The sequence below is a fragment of the Aricia agestis genome, chromosome 11 (assembly GCF_905147365.1).
Source record: "Aricia agestis chromosome 11, ilAriAges1.1, whole genome shotgun sequence".
NCBI lineage: Eukaryota > Metazoa > Arthropoda > Insecta > Lepidoptera > Lycaenidae > Aricia > Aricia agestis.
Window position 1 is genome coordinate 12,882,872 of NC_056416.1, and position 17,628 is coordinate 12,900,499.

The following is a 17,628-nucleotide window of genomic DNA, read 5'->3' on the forward strand; positions in this document are numbered from 1 at the left end:
AGAGTGATAATCCAACAAAATATTAGAATATATAGACAAAATAATAAACTTTTTTGGTAAAAAATACAAAACATAGAGCTCTGATCGGCTAGCATTGTCCTATGTTTAGAATAATTATTATCGTATTTCTTACAAATGCATTTTGCAAGGAGCCATCGAATCGCCCATACGGAAATTAAAGATCGACTTTGCGAGCTCTAAGGTAATACAGGAAGTTAGTGACTTTAAAAGATGTCTGTTCTCGTTGTTACAAACATGTTTTAGTTATCCTCTCTCCATTGCGCCAAAATTCGTTTATCGCTCGGGAACTGTACATTTTTTCAGGATGAAAAGTATCCTATGTCCTTTCCCCGGACTTAAACTATCTCCATACAGAATTTCAGAAAAATCGGTTCAGAGGTTTGGGCGTGAAGAGGTATGAAATAGAAAACACACATTCGCATTTATAATATAGGTATGGAAATATGGATGTAGTTTTTCAAAATGTTAATAAGTACTTGTACATAATTGTTAGGTCTAGTATCATGTGTTCTTAGCGACCATAGACTATTTAAGACAACAGAGTGACCTATAGGTATTATAATATTCCCCGCGTTCCATTTAGCGTTAAAAACGACCAAAACGCTCAAAATAGGAGGCATTTTGAGCGATAGCAGGTGTGACGTCATTGAACGCTTATTTGGGATTATAGACTGTATCTTGCCTTGTCGTGTTGCATTTAGAGAAATAAATAGAAGTTGGGGTTCAATATCATCACAGTTGACATCTCAGACGGCCGGAAATGATATCGAGAGACGAGAGAGTGAAAAATGACACATAATACTGGGTGGTTTGGCCCACATCCTTTTCTGAGATCCGGAGATACTTTTGATCCCGGGAAAGGGGGTAAAACGCCTCCCAGGGAGGTTACATAAGTATAGCACAAACGTAACCCAAAAAATTCGACCAAAAATCATTGTAAAATATAATGATTTTTTTGGTATTTTCAATTAAAACTATTAACATTACTTCGTAGTAGGTGTTTTAAGGCTCTATGTAGATTTGGGTAAGAATTTATAAGCACCAATTTAAAAAAAGAGGGAAAAGAAACCATTTCTTCAAACAAGATAATATTATTATGCCCCAGAAAAAAACACAACAGTTACACGTGTCAAAAATAAAAACAATACCAAAGAATAAGTAGACGTAGATAGGTCATGCAATAAATCGCTCGGATCCATCCGGAGTAATCTTCCGAGAGGAAGTGCGAATATCTCACAATCTGTATCAATATCCAATAACTATGCCCATTAATTTCGCGATATTTCCAAAAGATTTCACTCCCTTACAGATATTATTTATTACGCATGCGCCCTTTGGCGCCTCGTTGGCAATATTTGTGTAAGTATAGCGAACAGACAATCTGGCGTCGGTATAGTTAGTTTAGGCAGATAAATGAAAGTACTCTGGCCCTTTAGCCAAGACGTTTTGTTTATGACCTCTTCATAGAATCGCCGATCAAAATGTATAAAATTGATATAAGCGTTTGATAAAATAAAGTCGATATTGGACTCATGGTATGTACAATGTACATTTCATATTTATTGTGATCGGTGATTCTATAAGGAAGCGAATAGCGATAAAGAAAACATCTTAGCTAGGGGCTAAGGCCATTTAGCCAAAACTTTTTCGTTGTCGCTTCGTTATAAAATCGCCAACCAAAATGTATGGAATTGACATAAGCGTTCGTTAATATGATATAGACGTTCGACTCGTCTTATGTCAATTCCATACATTTAGATCGGCGATTCTATAAAGACGTGTCCGTTTCTGGATTGACAGTGCTTGATTGCACAACTTAGCAGCTCTACCCCGTTCAAAATGTATGCGCTTATTCCAAAGATTACAACCACAGAAATACTATATCCATTTCTGTGATTACAACTTTAGTATTGTCATACTTATTATTTTTTATGACGTTGTATTTTTGGAATTAATATAAAATAACAAATACTTATGTTACTGCACCATAATGGGTATGTCGCAGCCGACTGGTTTAAATAGCCGTTCAATCAAACAGCTAGCCCTTTGACTGAACAACGCCATTCAATCACACGGTTATACGTCGTTTAGCCGACTTGTTGACTACAACGTTCAACACTACAGCTAGATGACGCTTAGCCAACTGGTTTAATGGCAAATTAACTAGGGCGACCATTGGCTTAATATGTAATTTGGGAGAATAGGAAAACTTTTTGTATTTTATTGAAAGATTATTCTCGGATTAAGTTTAAGGGGTGACCAAAAGTTTAATGCAATAAGTAAAAATAAAAAATTGTGAGACCTGTTTTGTGACGGTCGCCGGCTGCTGCCGCAGCACAGTCACAGTTCTAACCTAACCTACTTTTGGACTTTCTGGATTGTGTTTGTTTTTGTTTTGGCGGGGGGCTGCGCCCCCCGAGCCCCCCTTTTATTTGGCGACGGTCGCCGGCTGCTGCCGCAGCACGCTCGCTGCGCTCGCTCGGCTCCCTCTGTGTTATGGTCTAAGTTCTAATCTAACCTTACCAACTTTTGGACTTTCTGGATTGTGTTTGTTTTTGTTTTGACGGGGGGCTTTGCCCCCCGAACCCCCCTTTCGGGAGGACTGCATCCAGCCATTTCATAATCCCGTAATTTCTCCTCGAATATTTGTTGAAATTTTGATTCACTCGTAAGTGCCTCCACAATTTTTGTATCTTTAATAACACTGGTAACTTTTATTAACTACTTTCTTTCCGAAAAACAATCACAAACACCTGCTAGTTGACGCCATATTGTAAATAAAACGCACCTAGCGCCGCAGCGGTGCGCGCTGAACTACTTCTATTAGACGGCGGCTTTTGAATCAGCTGTAGTGTTGAACGTTTTGAGCGATTAAAATATTCAATAGAAAAGCTAGACGTGTGATTGAATGGCTATTTAAACCAGTCGGCTGCGACAGGTACATGATAATCAATTAATATGAATCTCGTGCTATTAAACTCTATCTAAATTTGACCTATCTGCTCATTATTAACTCATTGACAATGTTATACATTGTCTACAATAATGAGCATTTTATTTGCATTCTCCGACATACTTACTACAACGTACTAAGGTCTAAGGTCGCTTTTCTAAGCAAATCAACTGACAGCCTCCTTAAATGAGGCGTTGGAAGGATGTCCAGGAATTATTTATATGGCGTCCTTTGAATGATAATGGCGACTAAATATAAATTCGCACTCAAGACACCATAAAATATTTAATGTATTCCGTATTAGCATATAAATCGCTCATTCGAATAATTACATAAAATTGCCTTTCATATTCTCTACATTTTTCTTTAAAATACCTCTTGTATACTTAATATTTTCCCTTTAAAGATTCATGTTTAATTATTATGGTGTCTGTTATTTGAACTACTACGATATCAAGTCAATGAAAGATCTTTTTATCCGAACCACGAGATAAGCTATAAAAATTTTAAGGAATATAATATTTTTTGCTTGTAAAGATGTTTAAAGATATTCAAATAGTAAATATTTATAATAGTAAAGAATATGAAGTTTTGCGACTAGTCTTGTGGCTAAGACCATAGAATTGAACTACGAATTGAACAAACAACGGACAGAGATGAATATCTCGGTATATCCACAGCATACTGTAAATTCTAATAGAATTGTTTGAAATTTGAATTATTAGCGAAGGGAGAAACGAGGGGTGTTCGTTTCCGGTTCATGACACTAGATAAACGACGTCACATCCGGTTTGCTCGGACTGTTCGAAATTTAAACAATCAGACCCGCAGAATCGCGTTATTCAATTTAATATCGCTTGTGTAAAGAAAACATTTTCTATGTCTATCTTTATTATTTGGTGTCTGGGAGTCCGAGCTCTGCTTTGTATTGAGTTCAAGGAACATAAAATAACTGAAAAATACGCGTTTTCCGGGTAGAAAAGCATGTTAGTTGTTACCCACTAGGATACTGCAACCATTGCCTAGAAACTACAGGCGTTATTAATATTTCATGATATATTTATACATGTAACTATCAAACTAGGTATTTTTCATAAGGCATTCTAAATATGCTAACATAATAGTAAAAATCTGTCTGTTACGAAAATTTAATAATTTATTTTCCATTTGTTCAGGAGCTTCTTGAAAAGAGAATAAAGCAGTTAGAAGATCAATTGGAAGAAGAGAAAAGAAGGACGCAGAAGGAGCGCATGGCAGTCACGAAACTCCAAAACAAACTTATCAAGGTATTTAAAAAATTTCTAATATTTTCTATCGACCCTTTACTCCACTAGTCTGGACTCTGGCCTCATGCAAAGTTCTCAAAGAACTTATGTTATATACCAGACAACAGAAATATATTTAATACTTTTTTACTATACAAATAAAACAACATGTTTTGTCTCCTTGACGTGATTTGAACCTGCCACCTGCGGCTTGAGCTGCACGCCACTGAGTCACAGAGGTCGTCGAATAACTGAAATCTAAAATATCCATTATTATGAGGGTCTGATTGATACTTTGTTTACCTGAGAGGGAAGAATAATCCTCCCTGCTTCAAATTGAAACAATTATTGGAGGAGTGGAGGTATTCAGCGCTCAATATCCGAAAGGATTAACTCGTCTTGATTTAAGTTATGGTTCAGTAATCAATAAGGTATAGTCTGTCAAAAAAGTGAAGAAATTAAAATGTGGCAACATCTTAATGTCATCCCTTTTTCTTAAATTGATTTAAAAGGGATGACATTACGATGTTGCTAATTTCTTCAGTTTCTTGACAGACTATATCTTAGCATTTCCTGGTTCATAAAAATATTTATATTATATAGATTCGGTTTTATTAGGATAGATAGTAGGTACTGCAAAATTTAAAAAAATATAGTCTTTCGTTCACTTTTATATAGTTATCCATTTTTTATTTTATCAACTGTATATTTTAGAAAAACTTTAAAAAGCAGCAAAGTACTTTTGCAGTACTTCACCATACAAGCCATGTTACATGTTGTTAGCAATACTTTTTTGCAGCAGTTTCTTTGTTGGCAGCAGTATTTCCGGACCGATACGACCTGCAAACCTTCAAGAAAAGAGCGTATACCCTCTTAAAAGGCCGGCAACGCACCTGCAGCTCTTCTGATGTTGCGAGTGTCCATGGGCGACGGTAGTTGCTTACCATCATGTGACCCGTTTGCTCGTTTGCCCCCTTATTTAATAAAAAAAAAACAAAAAAAAACTTACTACTTTCTGTGTCAGTACATAAAAATATATAATTGTTCACATAAAATATGATAATACAGCGTTTTCTGCTAAAATACTTGTGATCAATAAAACAGTAGCTATAATTATCATAATTAATATTACATAATAATATTATATCCTCGATTATTCGATCAATGATTGATACATCAAGGTATTAACCCTTCTCTATTTACGTATAATCAGGGTCTCGCAGGCCCCAGCTAACTGTTACACGTGCTAATTACCGAGGGGTTAGAGTGTAAACACCTGAAATAGCAAACATCGTGGTGTAACAAGATTGTACGTGATTAATGATGATCATCATCTGAAGATCAGTTTCTTAGGTTTCGACGTGACAACGTCTTATATTATGTAATTCGATGGAGCCGGCTGCACGCACGAAATAAGGCGTTCCACGTTGTCACGTTCAACTATCGTCAGTAAACTTTACAGACGACAGATTTTTTTTTGACAGGAGTTTACCTGTTCGAAGTTCAAACGGCAAATGGAGGTACACAACTTCCTTTGCATTAAAATTCGTATGACTTTTCTTAGGAAATCCGCCTCTTTATCGACTATCCCTTGGCGCTTTTGATTAGCTATCGTCAAAAAATTCACCAATCTTCAACGCTTTTGTATAGATGAACTCCAGACAGAAAACCTTAGACACCGGGTATAACTGTAAGTATAAATTCTACTGAAGAATTCATAAAGCAGAGAAAACCTGCTGGTTTACTTTTAATAAAGATAATGTTAATAGGATTAAACTTAAGGAGAAAAATTGTTCTTTTTTTTCAATTCCTAATAAGTATTTTGTGAGCTTTTTCGAGCCGGTTTAAAATAAAAACAAAAGTTGTAAAAGTTTTTTGAGAGCTTACAAGTTTATCCCTTTAGCGTTTTGAGAGTTTCTTAGTTTATCACTTTTACTTGCGGAAGCGCACAAAGGGTAGACCAAATACAATGTCTGGACACCACCAGGAGTGCTGGTGAAATATTGTTCATACGTGCATTAAGTTATGACCAAACTTGCGGGGAAAGTTTGGTCATAATGGTCAAAACATTTATACGTGGGAGAACCATGCTTCGGCACGAATGGGCCGGCTCGACCGGAGAAATACCACGTTCTCACAGAAAACCGGCGTGAAACGTGTGTTTCGCCGAGTGAGTGAGTTTACCGGAGGCCCAATCCCCTACCCTATTCCCTTCCCTACCCTCCCCTATTCCCTTCCCTTCCCTAACCTCCCCTAGCCTATTCCCTCTTAAAAGGCCGGCAACGCACCTGCAGCTCTCCTGATGCTGCGTGTGTCCATGGGCGACGGAAGTTGCTTTCCATCAGCTGACCCGTTTGCTCGTTTGCCCCCTTATTTCATAAAAAAAAAACAAAGAAGACGACAGCCAAGCTTAGAGCGTGTATGATAATATAAATAGGTATACCGGTAGGACGTCGGTCCTGTCTATTTTTATTTTTATTTTTGACAGACAGACAGATAAATAGATCTATCTGTCTGTCTGTCAAAAAAAAATCTCTTCATAGAGTTAGAAAGCATTTTCAGCTCTAGTTATCTGCGCCATTTTTCCCTATTTTTCCAAATAAGAAACATTACATTTTTTTCTCAAAATCAACACAGCACATTTAAGACTTCTTATCTGAATCAACCACAGCCGAAGTATCTGAAAGCATCGTCGGCTGCTTACGTCTAGCCGTTTATTAAATCCATCGGGATATACGATTGTCGGAGTGGAATTGATTGAGGGGTAAGGGGGGTGAAAAGGGGGGAAAAGAGGGTATTTCCATACATCTGCCGGTTATTAGCTGATCACGCTTTATTTGGGCGTTTTATTCCTTGGGGCGTCTGAAACGGACAGCGGACCTTTTTGTTATATTGAAAAATTTTCGCCTTCTCAGAATTATGATGATTTGTTATTTATTGATTTTGTTCCTTTTGGCTTATTTGCATTTGAATTTATTATTTAGCTTAGTGGTATTTCAATTAGTCATTTAAAAACAAAACTAGACTAGAAAATTAGCATGTCGCGCGAGATTCGTAAAATATAGATAAAGCTATCGTGCGTTATGTCCTTTTTCGGGACTCAACGTGTCCCTATACCAAAGTCCAAAACTAATCAAAATTAGATTCAGCGGTAAATGCGTATTGCTTGTCTTATTTGTGCAACGTTATAATACAAAAGTTACAGCTTTCCCACAATTTTCTTGCATAAATAAAACTATTGTGACAAAGAAACATCAAAACTGTTATATTCTAAACGGCAAGTGTTGTGATTTAACACTTTAAATGCACAATAAATCGTTTCGAATGTGAGTTTAAAGTTGCTTGTGAGCTTTCAGTATTCTGAAGTTTACGTTTTCATTCGGAGTGCCATTGATGTTGCATACTGAAGGACGTTGCATCACATGTTGGAAAAATATAAGATTTATTTGAGATTTATAGTAATTTAGAATACTTTAAAAGTTTCTCATCATTGTAAATAAAACATCAATTTTTTATTGCCTTTCACTTTTTCATGGGATTAGTTAGGATTAGTTATAGAAAATAAATGTGGATTACATGGTGAGGTAACAAAAATCTATATATAAGTATATATAAAACTCAAAGGAGACTGACTGACATGGTGATCTATCAACGCACAGCCCAAACCACTGGACCAATCGGGCTGAAATTTGGCATGCAGTTAGATGATATGACGTAGGCATCCGCTAAGAAAGGATTTTGATCAATTCTACCTCTTAGGGGTTAAAATAGGGGATGAAAGTTTGTATATAATAATACTTCTTAACGCGAGCGAAGCCGCGGGCAAAAGCTTGTCACCCAATAGAGGCTTGTACGAATACTATTCGTACATGTGTCTTAAGTTACAATAAAACTAAGAAGAGCTTGTCTAACTTGAAATGACGCGTCCCTAGCTCTCGTATTTACAGTGCGACCTCCCTAAATATAGTGCATCAATGACTAGAGCACTCAGTACAAAGTTGGGAATTAAACCCGTCGTGTCGTTGCTTATTTTACGTTGTCTACTTGTCCTTAAACAAAAGTTGTCGACAGCTAAATAATGGAGACATTATTTCAAACCTAAATGACTCGTAATAGTGTTGAATAAGAAAAGTATGTTTTAACTTTTGGTGTAGCGAAAATCGAAAAGTTCTGTACGCAAAGTGCTGCCATCTTTGGTTTTCTCTAGAAATGACCCCACCCTTACGCCGCTACTGGAAATGACAGAAGAAATACTGTATTCTGGTGCTGGCAAACTTGGCAATAGATAAAACGCCGATCTGACAATAATTGCTTAGGTCGCTTTTAGGAAAAAAACTATAAAACTTATTTTTCCGCTCCTTATTGTATAATTCCAAGTAGGTACTGGTAAATAATTCAACAAATTAAAAATAAAAACTTTTCAATATCGTCTTCTAATTCCAATGTTCAAACTGATCCGGACAAACAGACGGACATCAAACAGACGATCTTGAAGTGGGCAGACTGTTTGCCGACGACCGCAGCCGGGGGGCAAACTTGTCTAGTGTTAAGTGTTTGTATTTGCAGTGTCATGTTAAACTAAGTTCAAAATTCAGTTGCGGACTTCAGTATTTATTGGTAAATAAATGGGCGGTAAAGCAAGTATTTTATCAGTATTTACTGATTGAAAAAGAGATATCATTGCGTCGTCGCAACGTTGACACAACGCAGATATAATGCGTTTTGCGGTTTGCCGTTGTGTTGACGCGACGCAACGCGTTCATCAATGTGCCTTGATTTCTTGGAATTCGAAGGTTGAAATTTTCAGTTATAATGTCGCAGGTTTTCGGTGCTCCGAAATTCCGTAAAATATCTTAAATATTTTGGTTTGTGGCATCTACACTTTAATGTTATAAAGCTATAGAGTTTGTGGTTTTGCACGTACTAATTTTCAGTTATTGAGTAGACTTCGGGAAAGGATGAAGCCTACTTTCTTGCGGGAAAATGTACGGTTCCTTTTCAAATTCTTTTGTACACGCCAAAAAGCTGGACAAAAATGTACTATCAGAGAAGTTGATTCTAGGGGTTGATTCAGACCGCAAAGCGACGCGTATCGCATTAATTCTAAATTATTTTTATGGATTTGACAGATTCGCAAGACGTCTCACGCAACTGAAATCTGTCGCCTCGCCTCGCCTTGTCGCGTTGCGGTCTGAATGACCCTGGCAGATGGTGGATCTACGTAGTTTGGTCGCGTTATATCAAACCCAGCCGACAGATAACAATTAACATTGAATTGACATGATCCGACCAAATGACGTTGGTCTGTCAACTGCCTAGGAATAATATTTTGCTGAAAAAACTCCTGTAAATGAACTCCTCTAACTTCAGACATATCTAACAAGCTTAGTCTAGATTCTTCATCTGGCATGTAATTAAGATGCCGATGCCATGCTGGCACGCTGGCACGGCCCCGCATTCCCCGGGAACAGGTGGGCTGTGACCAGACTGTCTGTCTGCTATATATATCCAGGTATTTGGTCATTAAAATACTAAGCAGAGAATAAAAGGAGATAAGAGTATACATTGTTGTTGCAGCGAACAGAAATGTATGAAACTAAGCACAAGTAAAAATCCAAGTACGACTGTTATTATAGTAGTGCAGTGTAGTCAGTAGTGTAGTGTAGTAGAAGTGACTTTCCTTACATACTGATTACTGATGTATGGTAGGGGAACGTATTACGTACCCATACTTTTTAAGATTCTCCGTTAGTGACTTATAAGTAGCCTTCGTAGTTTAGGTTATGTTGATGACGTAGATTTGGTTATGTTCCTTTAGCATTGCGATCAGTATTTACGTTTAAATAAAGTTTTTGCAACGATACTCTCATACTTGCTTGCTTAAAGTATTTTTTTTTCCATACCACCTTTGTAAGCAACAAGTTGTGTAAGGACCTTTGTACTACGGAAGTATCCGCCTTGTGTAATCGGAGGCGTGTTCTCATTATCCTAGCGATTATCCGTAACAAACATCCAGAGAACTAATGAATCAATCCCGAACCTAATTGCGCGGGCGGCGCGTCAAAGCTGCGCGCGCGCAGGAATGTGCGTGTCCGATACGATTAGATGGTCCTTCCAGCCGGATGTTTTGCGTTACTCAAAGATTTCACGCTCAACGACCTATGTATCTAAATCTGTATTGTAAATTAAGCTTTATATTCATCGTGATATGATTTATTTTGATGTATCACGTAGTTATTAATGTCAAAGACGATAAAACGAAAGGTAATAAAAGCAAATTATGACTGCACGCTGAACTTCACACTTTATCCCTTTAGATTCAAGGGTTAGTTTTGTTTACTCGCCTGTCTCTTCCTGATTCTTCTCACCTGAATATTTGCACATATCTCAATGCTCTAATTAGACGTACAGTGAATGATACGAATAACGAACCGTTTTGCGAATATTATGTTTGCAAAAGAGTTACATTCCTTAACATACCTACTGTATATAATATAGATTATAATAATTTAAATGATTTTCCATAAACCAAGTTTCATTTAAGAAGGACTTAGATATCGGTAGAAGAAACCTTTTCATCCAAAGAGCCCAAAGCCCTTAGGAAGCTTTTAGAATATTCTGCTGCCTTAAAAAAGTAAACTCCGGCGCTGTATTTTTTTTTTTTTTGGAATTTCATTTGCCAGAGTTTTTTGTCTGTGGTTTTGTAATTATCAAATATGTAGTCATGTTAGTTTTAACACTATTTTTACTATGTTATATCTACAATATACGCTACATGTCTGATGTCTTATCATAGTTATAATATGTAATTGCACTATAATTGCATGGTACACATCATCCCTAATTGTTCTGTCCCGCTAATCAAACTTGGTACATTCAATTAGTGGGCGTCGTAAATCTCAAGAGTAGATCTCTTAACGACTCTACTGTGTCCTTTGAGTCCTTTATATCATGGTAACTTAGAGACTTCACTTTCAAATAATTTTACAAGTAAATTATTGAAGAACAGTTCTTCACCTAGACCACAGATTACTATAAAACAAGCGAATAAAAAAAAAAGTTTTTGCGACTGATGATGAAATACTGTTTTAATAACTTGAGCGGTATGAATTTAAGTACTTTATTTGAGTATTTACAGTATTAGGGCTCCTCAGTCCTTATACCTATCAATGTTCCTTATTTTTTTGGTTGACTGACGCGTCTTATTTTATTTTTGTTCATTTGATTTATGTAAATGTATATTAGTTAATTTTTACGGAGTATTTTGTTTTATTTAATAACCCTTCCATCATAGCTAATAGAATAGTGTTTCTTCAAATAGTTATTTTATATATATTTTTTAATCAAAGAGAGCTCATTGTAGTCTGATGTATAATAGTATAATAAGCTCACAATTTTAATAAGTGTATTTGTCAAAGTGGTTTTTGTATCCAACACTTCATATTAAGATATTAAATGCCGCTCAGTAGGTATATAAAATACATAATTGCCAAATATTTAAAAATGCTCAAATATTATGAAGCTGCACATTTTGTATTTTAAGTAACTCAAATTAATGTTTGTAAGTTGCTGTTCTGTTGATTTCTCGTCATTCGCAGTCAGTCACTCACTTAGTAATTCTATAATATTATATAACCCAAATTAATTAATTTTGACACCTACAACTGTAATTTACAGTCACTCGTGTGACTCATGGACGTAGAGTTTTAAGTAGTAGAGTTTTTGAGTCCTAATAATTTATAACTCTTATTCTTGCTATTAAGGACTTTGATTTCTCCAGGAATAAGACGCTACGAGTACGCACCTCAAATAAAAACATGGAGTCCTACGCTACATTAATGGCGGTTCGACTATTGACAAAACAATTTTGGACTCTAAGAACGCCATTTTAATTAATGGACGGGTTATACCAGCACTAATAAATCTACGTCTCATAAAACTACAGTATCTGTAGGGTCCGTTATCTGTTGATCGCGGTTTAATTGTTTTGTATTGAATTCGGACGATCCTCTCTAAATAACTTGCCACGTTAAGATTCTTGTCTTGGGTTAAACCTTAAACATAGGCATAAACTTAAGATCGTTGTCTTGGTTTAAACATCAAGCTTAACAACACTGAGACAACGACGACGACAATGACACTCATCTTCTCGGGTTAAACGTAAGAATAAAATTATACAGCACACTTGCCTATTTTGGAGCATTGTTTATCATTAACCCCTAAACGAGACTAAAATTAAATTTAACCCACTCATTTTAACCCATTATATCTAACCCAGTTAATTGCAACTTCGAATATATCCTTCGTACTTTCAGACACAAGACTTTGAAGTATATATAATAGGAGACCAAACAAATATAAGGTTTAGACTTTTAAAAATTAAATTACGAATACTGGAACAACCTCTCTTTCATAACGAAATTGGAAAACATAATAATATTGTTTCAATGAAAACTATTTATCTAGCAACCGACTGTACGTCGAGTATAGAAACAATATTTTCTATACAATCGACTATTTTTCTATTTGCCACACGCTTGTTCGACTCCACCGCACCATAAAACCCGAGTCCCATCTATTTCGGTACATCAAAGTTGTTGTCTTTCCCCAAGTGCTGCAACAATAAACTAATGTCACTAGCGACACCTGCTGATGTTTCTAGGAAACAGTTTTTCTTGTCTTCGTGGTGGGTAGAGCGGTCGTAAAAGAATTCTTCCGGTTTTCTTCTTTATCTTATACATTAATCGCGGCTTTGCCAATTGCCTCCGTGAAAGATGCTTGACGTACGAAATTTTAAGCCTACTTGACCTCCGTAGGACTTACGCTTTGAAAATCCTTGAAAAACGCTTACATCATTAGAAAATCATGTATCGTGCAAAATTTCAAGGCCGGCAACGCACCTGCAACTCTTCTGATGTTGCGAGTGTCCATGGGCGACGGTAGTTGCTTTCCATAAGGTGACCCGTTGCTCGTTTGCCCCTTATTTCATAAAAAAAATCCAGCTGTGTGAATGGGGTTTTAAAATTTGAGTGCGCTGATCCATCAATAAATTAGCTCCGTATCTTATTGTACCTGAAGAAGAAGGATTTATTTATTTTTATTATTACTTTGTAACTAATTAGATAGTTTTACAATGCAATTTATTTAAAAACTAATAGACCGTAGGTAACAAATTATTGAAGTTATTTACTTGACTCTTGTTCTGACGTTCCTTTCTGAAATAGAATATTATATTCCACGTGCTGAAGGAACCGAAATAACAGGGTATACATTATACTATTTTGTATAATGTATGTATGTATGAATATACATGCACTCACCCCAAAACCTGCGAGTAATGGGGGGTATTTTTCAAAATTATTGGCCTGCCAGTCCTGCCACCGGACATACGTCACGGGGGATTATTTATAGGCTTATTACACTATCTATGGAGGCTTGTGGAAATAGAGATATTTCTTCCCATGGAAGGTAATGAAAGGATACAATATTAGCCAAAACATTGTTTACCCTTGTATATATATATATCTATATAATTGGAATCTCGGAATCGGCTCCAACGATTTTCATGAAATTTAGTATATAGGGGGTTTCGGGGGCGATAAATCGATCTAGCTAGGAATCATTTTTAGAAAATGTAATTCTATTCGTGTTTTATTGAATACCGAGCAAAGCTCGGTCAAACAGCTAGTATTATTATAAATGCTAAAGTGTATATAACCTCCAAACCGCCAAAATAATTTTGTTAGATTTTGGCATGGAGATATGTAACTTTAAGTCTCGAGAAAAGACCTAAGATACTTTTTGTCCTGGAAAATGTACGGTCCCTGCGTGATAATCGAATTTCTGCGCAACGGAGTTACGAGCATCAACTATGTAGTTGTTTGTACCATCAAGGAAATTGTTTCCTACGCAGTTGACGGACCTACGTCATTTGGTCGGCTTATGTCAATTCAATGTTAGCTGTGATCGGTCGGATGGGTTTGACCCATCTGCTTAACATTCAACTTCTCTGATAGTACAATAATAAACAATGTTTTCTAGATCAAGATTACTAAGAACTTTGAAATCGACGAAAAAAGTATATAATATAAATCCAAAATCTGCCATTTCAAAGGAAAACAACAGCCAACAGTGTAAGCATTACCTGCATTAAAGTTCAAAGAAAACGATTGCAAACTTTGCTTTTTAATTAACCTTTTCTTAATTCCTTCTTCGGTTTTCAAAGTATTTGCATCTCATTATAGAAGTTTAACGGTTTTATTTCTGTTTTGTTAAGTGCATCTGGATGCACTCAAACCGTTTCACAGCTTAAAAGTATTTCTAGAGAACACTCGTAAAAAGTTCTTAACATAAGACGGGAGCGATGTTTGATTAATTTTATATATCTTGTCTTATACGTTCATTATTTTTGTTTGGTAAGTATGAAAAAAAATTAATTTGTTACCTATATTCAAAGTTTTGTTTGTTTATTTGTTAATTTATTATCATCAGCAACTTTAAAAGTTTCTGTAGGAAATACCTATGCTTTATCATTTTCCAGGACTTAAAGTATTTCCATAGTTTTCATTACCGCCTTGGTGGCTTAAGCGTCAAGGTGCAGTCTGAAAGATAGATATTGTGTAAAGATAGCATTTATAAAGTAAGTAGGTATTGTCATGAACAAAAAAAATGTTTATTGTAAGTATATAAATAAAACATATACTGTATTATGAAAGAATTCTATTTAAACTTTGGTATATTATATAGCGTGTAATCATGACTCTACAATACTCTACACAAAAGGTGAAATTAGACACAATAAAATTAGAATAAAATAATAAATAACCACGTTAATAACTCGTAATTAGTACGTATGGGCTGGAGTGACCACAAATATCGTATAAATTAAAACCCCTGACACATGACATACCCCGAAAATGATTTACTACTGGCTTCGCGTGCCGCCAAACAAACAAACATTCCTACACTATATTGCTATAAAACATTAATGTAATGGATATTATTATAAAGTTTCCTAAAATACAAAACTAAAATTTTGGGTATATTTTTCAGGTATTACTGTCGCATTTAGGACTACACCCACTTAGTTCTTTCAAGTAACAATTTTCACACGGCTTATAACTATACAAGCCCCCCTAGACAAGTGGCAAAAAGCTAACGCTAGCGCTGACGCTAACGTTACAAAATGTATGGATTTGACATTAGTATTCGCTAGCGAAGCGATGACTTATGTCAAATCGCATACATTTTGTAGCGCTAGCGTTAGCGTTAGCGTTAGCGTTAGCGCTTTGCCACTTGTCTACAGGCCCTGGTCTGTCCGTCATCGTCGGGCATATTGCAAAAGTCACAAGACAGATAAAGACAGCGGAGTCTTTGTAACAAAATGTCTTTGCGGCCATTACATAAGGAACTAAACGGTTTTTGAATTTAAAATTGTAAAGCACACTATCGGAATATAGCTAGTAGTGTACCATCGAATATATTGATTCATATGCAGTTGACGGTCCTACGTCATTGGGTTGGTTTTAAATATCAATTCAATGTTAACTGTGATCTGTCGGCTGGGTTCGAGAGAAGGCGACGAAATTACGCAGGTCCGCTATCTGCCTATGAATCAACATTTCTGATAGTACATAATATTCTACTACTAAATTCTGATAACCCAAGCTACTGTTTCAAATAAGACACAACATGGCTTAAACGTTAAGGGATTTATTTTATTTTTTTAATTTTTGCGTCGCCACGCCTAGAATGTATATTGCCCACTTATTATGAAAGTGTCCACACTTTTGGGAGTAGAGATAAAATTAAGACTTTTTGTTTGTTATCTAAAAAACTATTTTTGTTTGCCATCAATTATAAATTTTTAACTTATAAAAGCTTACAAAAAGCTCCATGGAATTATGCAACTAAATAAAAAATCTAAAATATTAATATAAAGTTAGGATGGTGTCCGTACCTTTATTTAGTATGAAGTTACGGCCAAACGCGTAGACAAATAGACAATCAGTTCAGTATTATATTATGTTATAACAATATTAGGATTGATAAAATATCTTTTTCTGCAAATGTTTTTATCATACCACGTCTCTCCCTTAACTTTTTTTATTTATAGTCTAGGACTATCCTAATATTTCAGTAAAGTGTGGCCACTCACGTGGAGGACGTGATTTTCATTAAGGCCTGAAAAATATGAGCATCACGCGCGGACCCAAATCCAGCGAATTAATTTAGCACAGAACCCTCAAATTTCGTTATGAGGGATTTTGTTCGTCTAATGTGATCTAATGTCATACGTTTTGCTGTATTGCTTATCTTTAGTATGACTTAGTATGATTAACTTATAATCCTACAAGGATATATGTTTCGAAATTAGAACGAATGCCGCCATTTTGAAAAAATGCTAATTTCAGGGACTGCTGCTTTACATAACATTCGTCTCCTATGCCTAACCAATAGCGACAAAGTGTTATTTTGCATGTGATAAATGTCTTTGTATTCATAATAATATCTTTGCCCCCGAAGTGCTTTGTATTTCATCTGTCATTGGACGTATTTTATTATTTAAGTTACTAATACTATTCAATGTTTGTTTTCTTTTATTCCATAAATAAATTATCATTAATGGCATCACTTTCACATCCACGCTACAAAATCATTTATCCATGTGTACAATATCCTTGAAGACAGATCTGCACTTTTATCACACACAAAAAATTCCCAATCAGATATGAAATAAATTACGCAATCCCATTACCTTCAGCGGTTATTCTGGATGTGAGGTCATTACGCACAATTTCTATTCTACGTACTACTAGGGCATGTTTATTAACAGAAGGGCTCCCCTGTCAATTCGCTGTAATGAAAGGGAGCGGTGCATAGGGCTGAAGTTTGGGCTTTAATTAATACACCTGTATTATTGTTATGTGGAATGACCTTTATTATGAGTATACGTAGAGGCGTCGTGTTTTATTTGAAAACAGCAGTACGGTACGTAGTTCGCTGTGCATACATAAAATTAAATGAAATGCGAAAAAAAATGTTCTTTACCAATATTTGATTTTTATAATGTGGCCACAATAGACATAACCGCCAAATAAAACCTAGACACGCGGTACCGTGTGAAGCCATAGAGGTTTTTCTATAAAAATAAAATATTATACATACAAGATCAATTTATTTAAATCTAAGTTGTATCATTCATCATTTATTATAATTTTCATGAGTCCAAGTGCTTTGTCCCCTGCCTAATTTTACCAAAATGTGTCCAGTATCATCGGAGCCTAATCGATGCAAACAACAAACAATTTTTATTCCTTTTTTAGCATCAAAGATAAGTAAAACTCCACATTAGTTGCAGTATGCACTAACTATTAAGCAATCACGATA

General features: G+C 35.7%; 1 protein-coding gene across 3 annotated transcripts in view; it reads left to right on the forward strand.

Annotated features, from left to right (window-relative positions):
- The window catches only part of LOC121732073, a 325,970-nt gene that overhangs the window by 109,108 nt on the left and 199,234 nt on the right, over positions 1-17,628 (forward strand). For all 3 annotated transcript variants that reach the window (XM_042121855.1, XM_042121854.1, XM_042121856.1), the window contains exon 3: positions 4,150-4,260. In XM_042121855.1, coding sequence (XP_041977789.1) covers positions 4,150-4,260 — 111 coding nt within the window. The remainder of the gene's footprint in view (positions 1-4,149; positions 4,261-17,628) is intronic.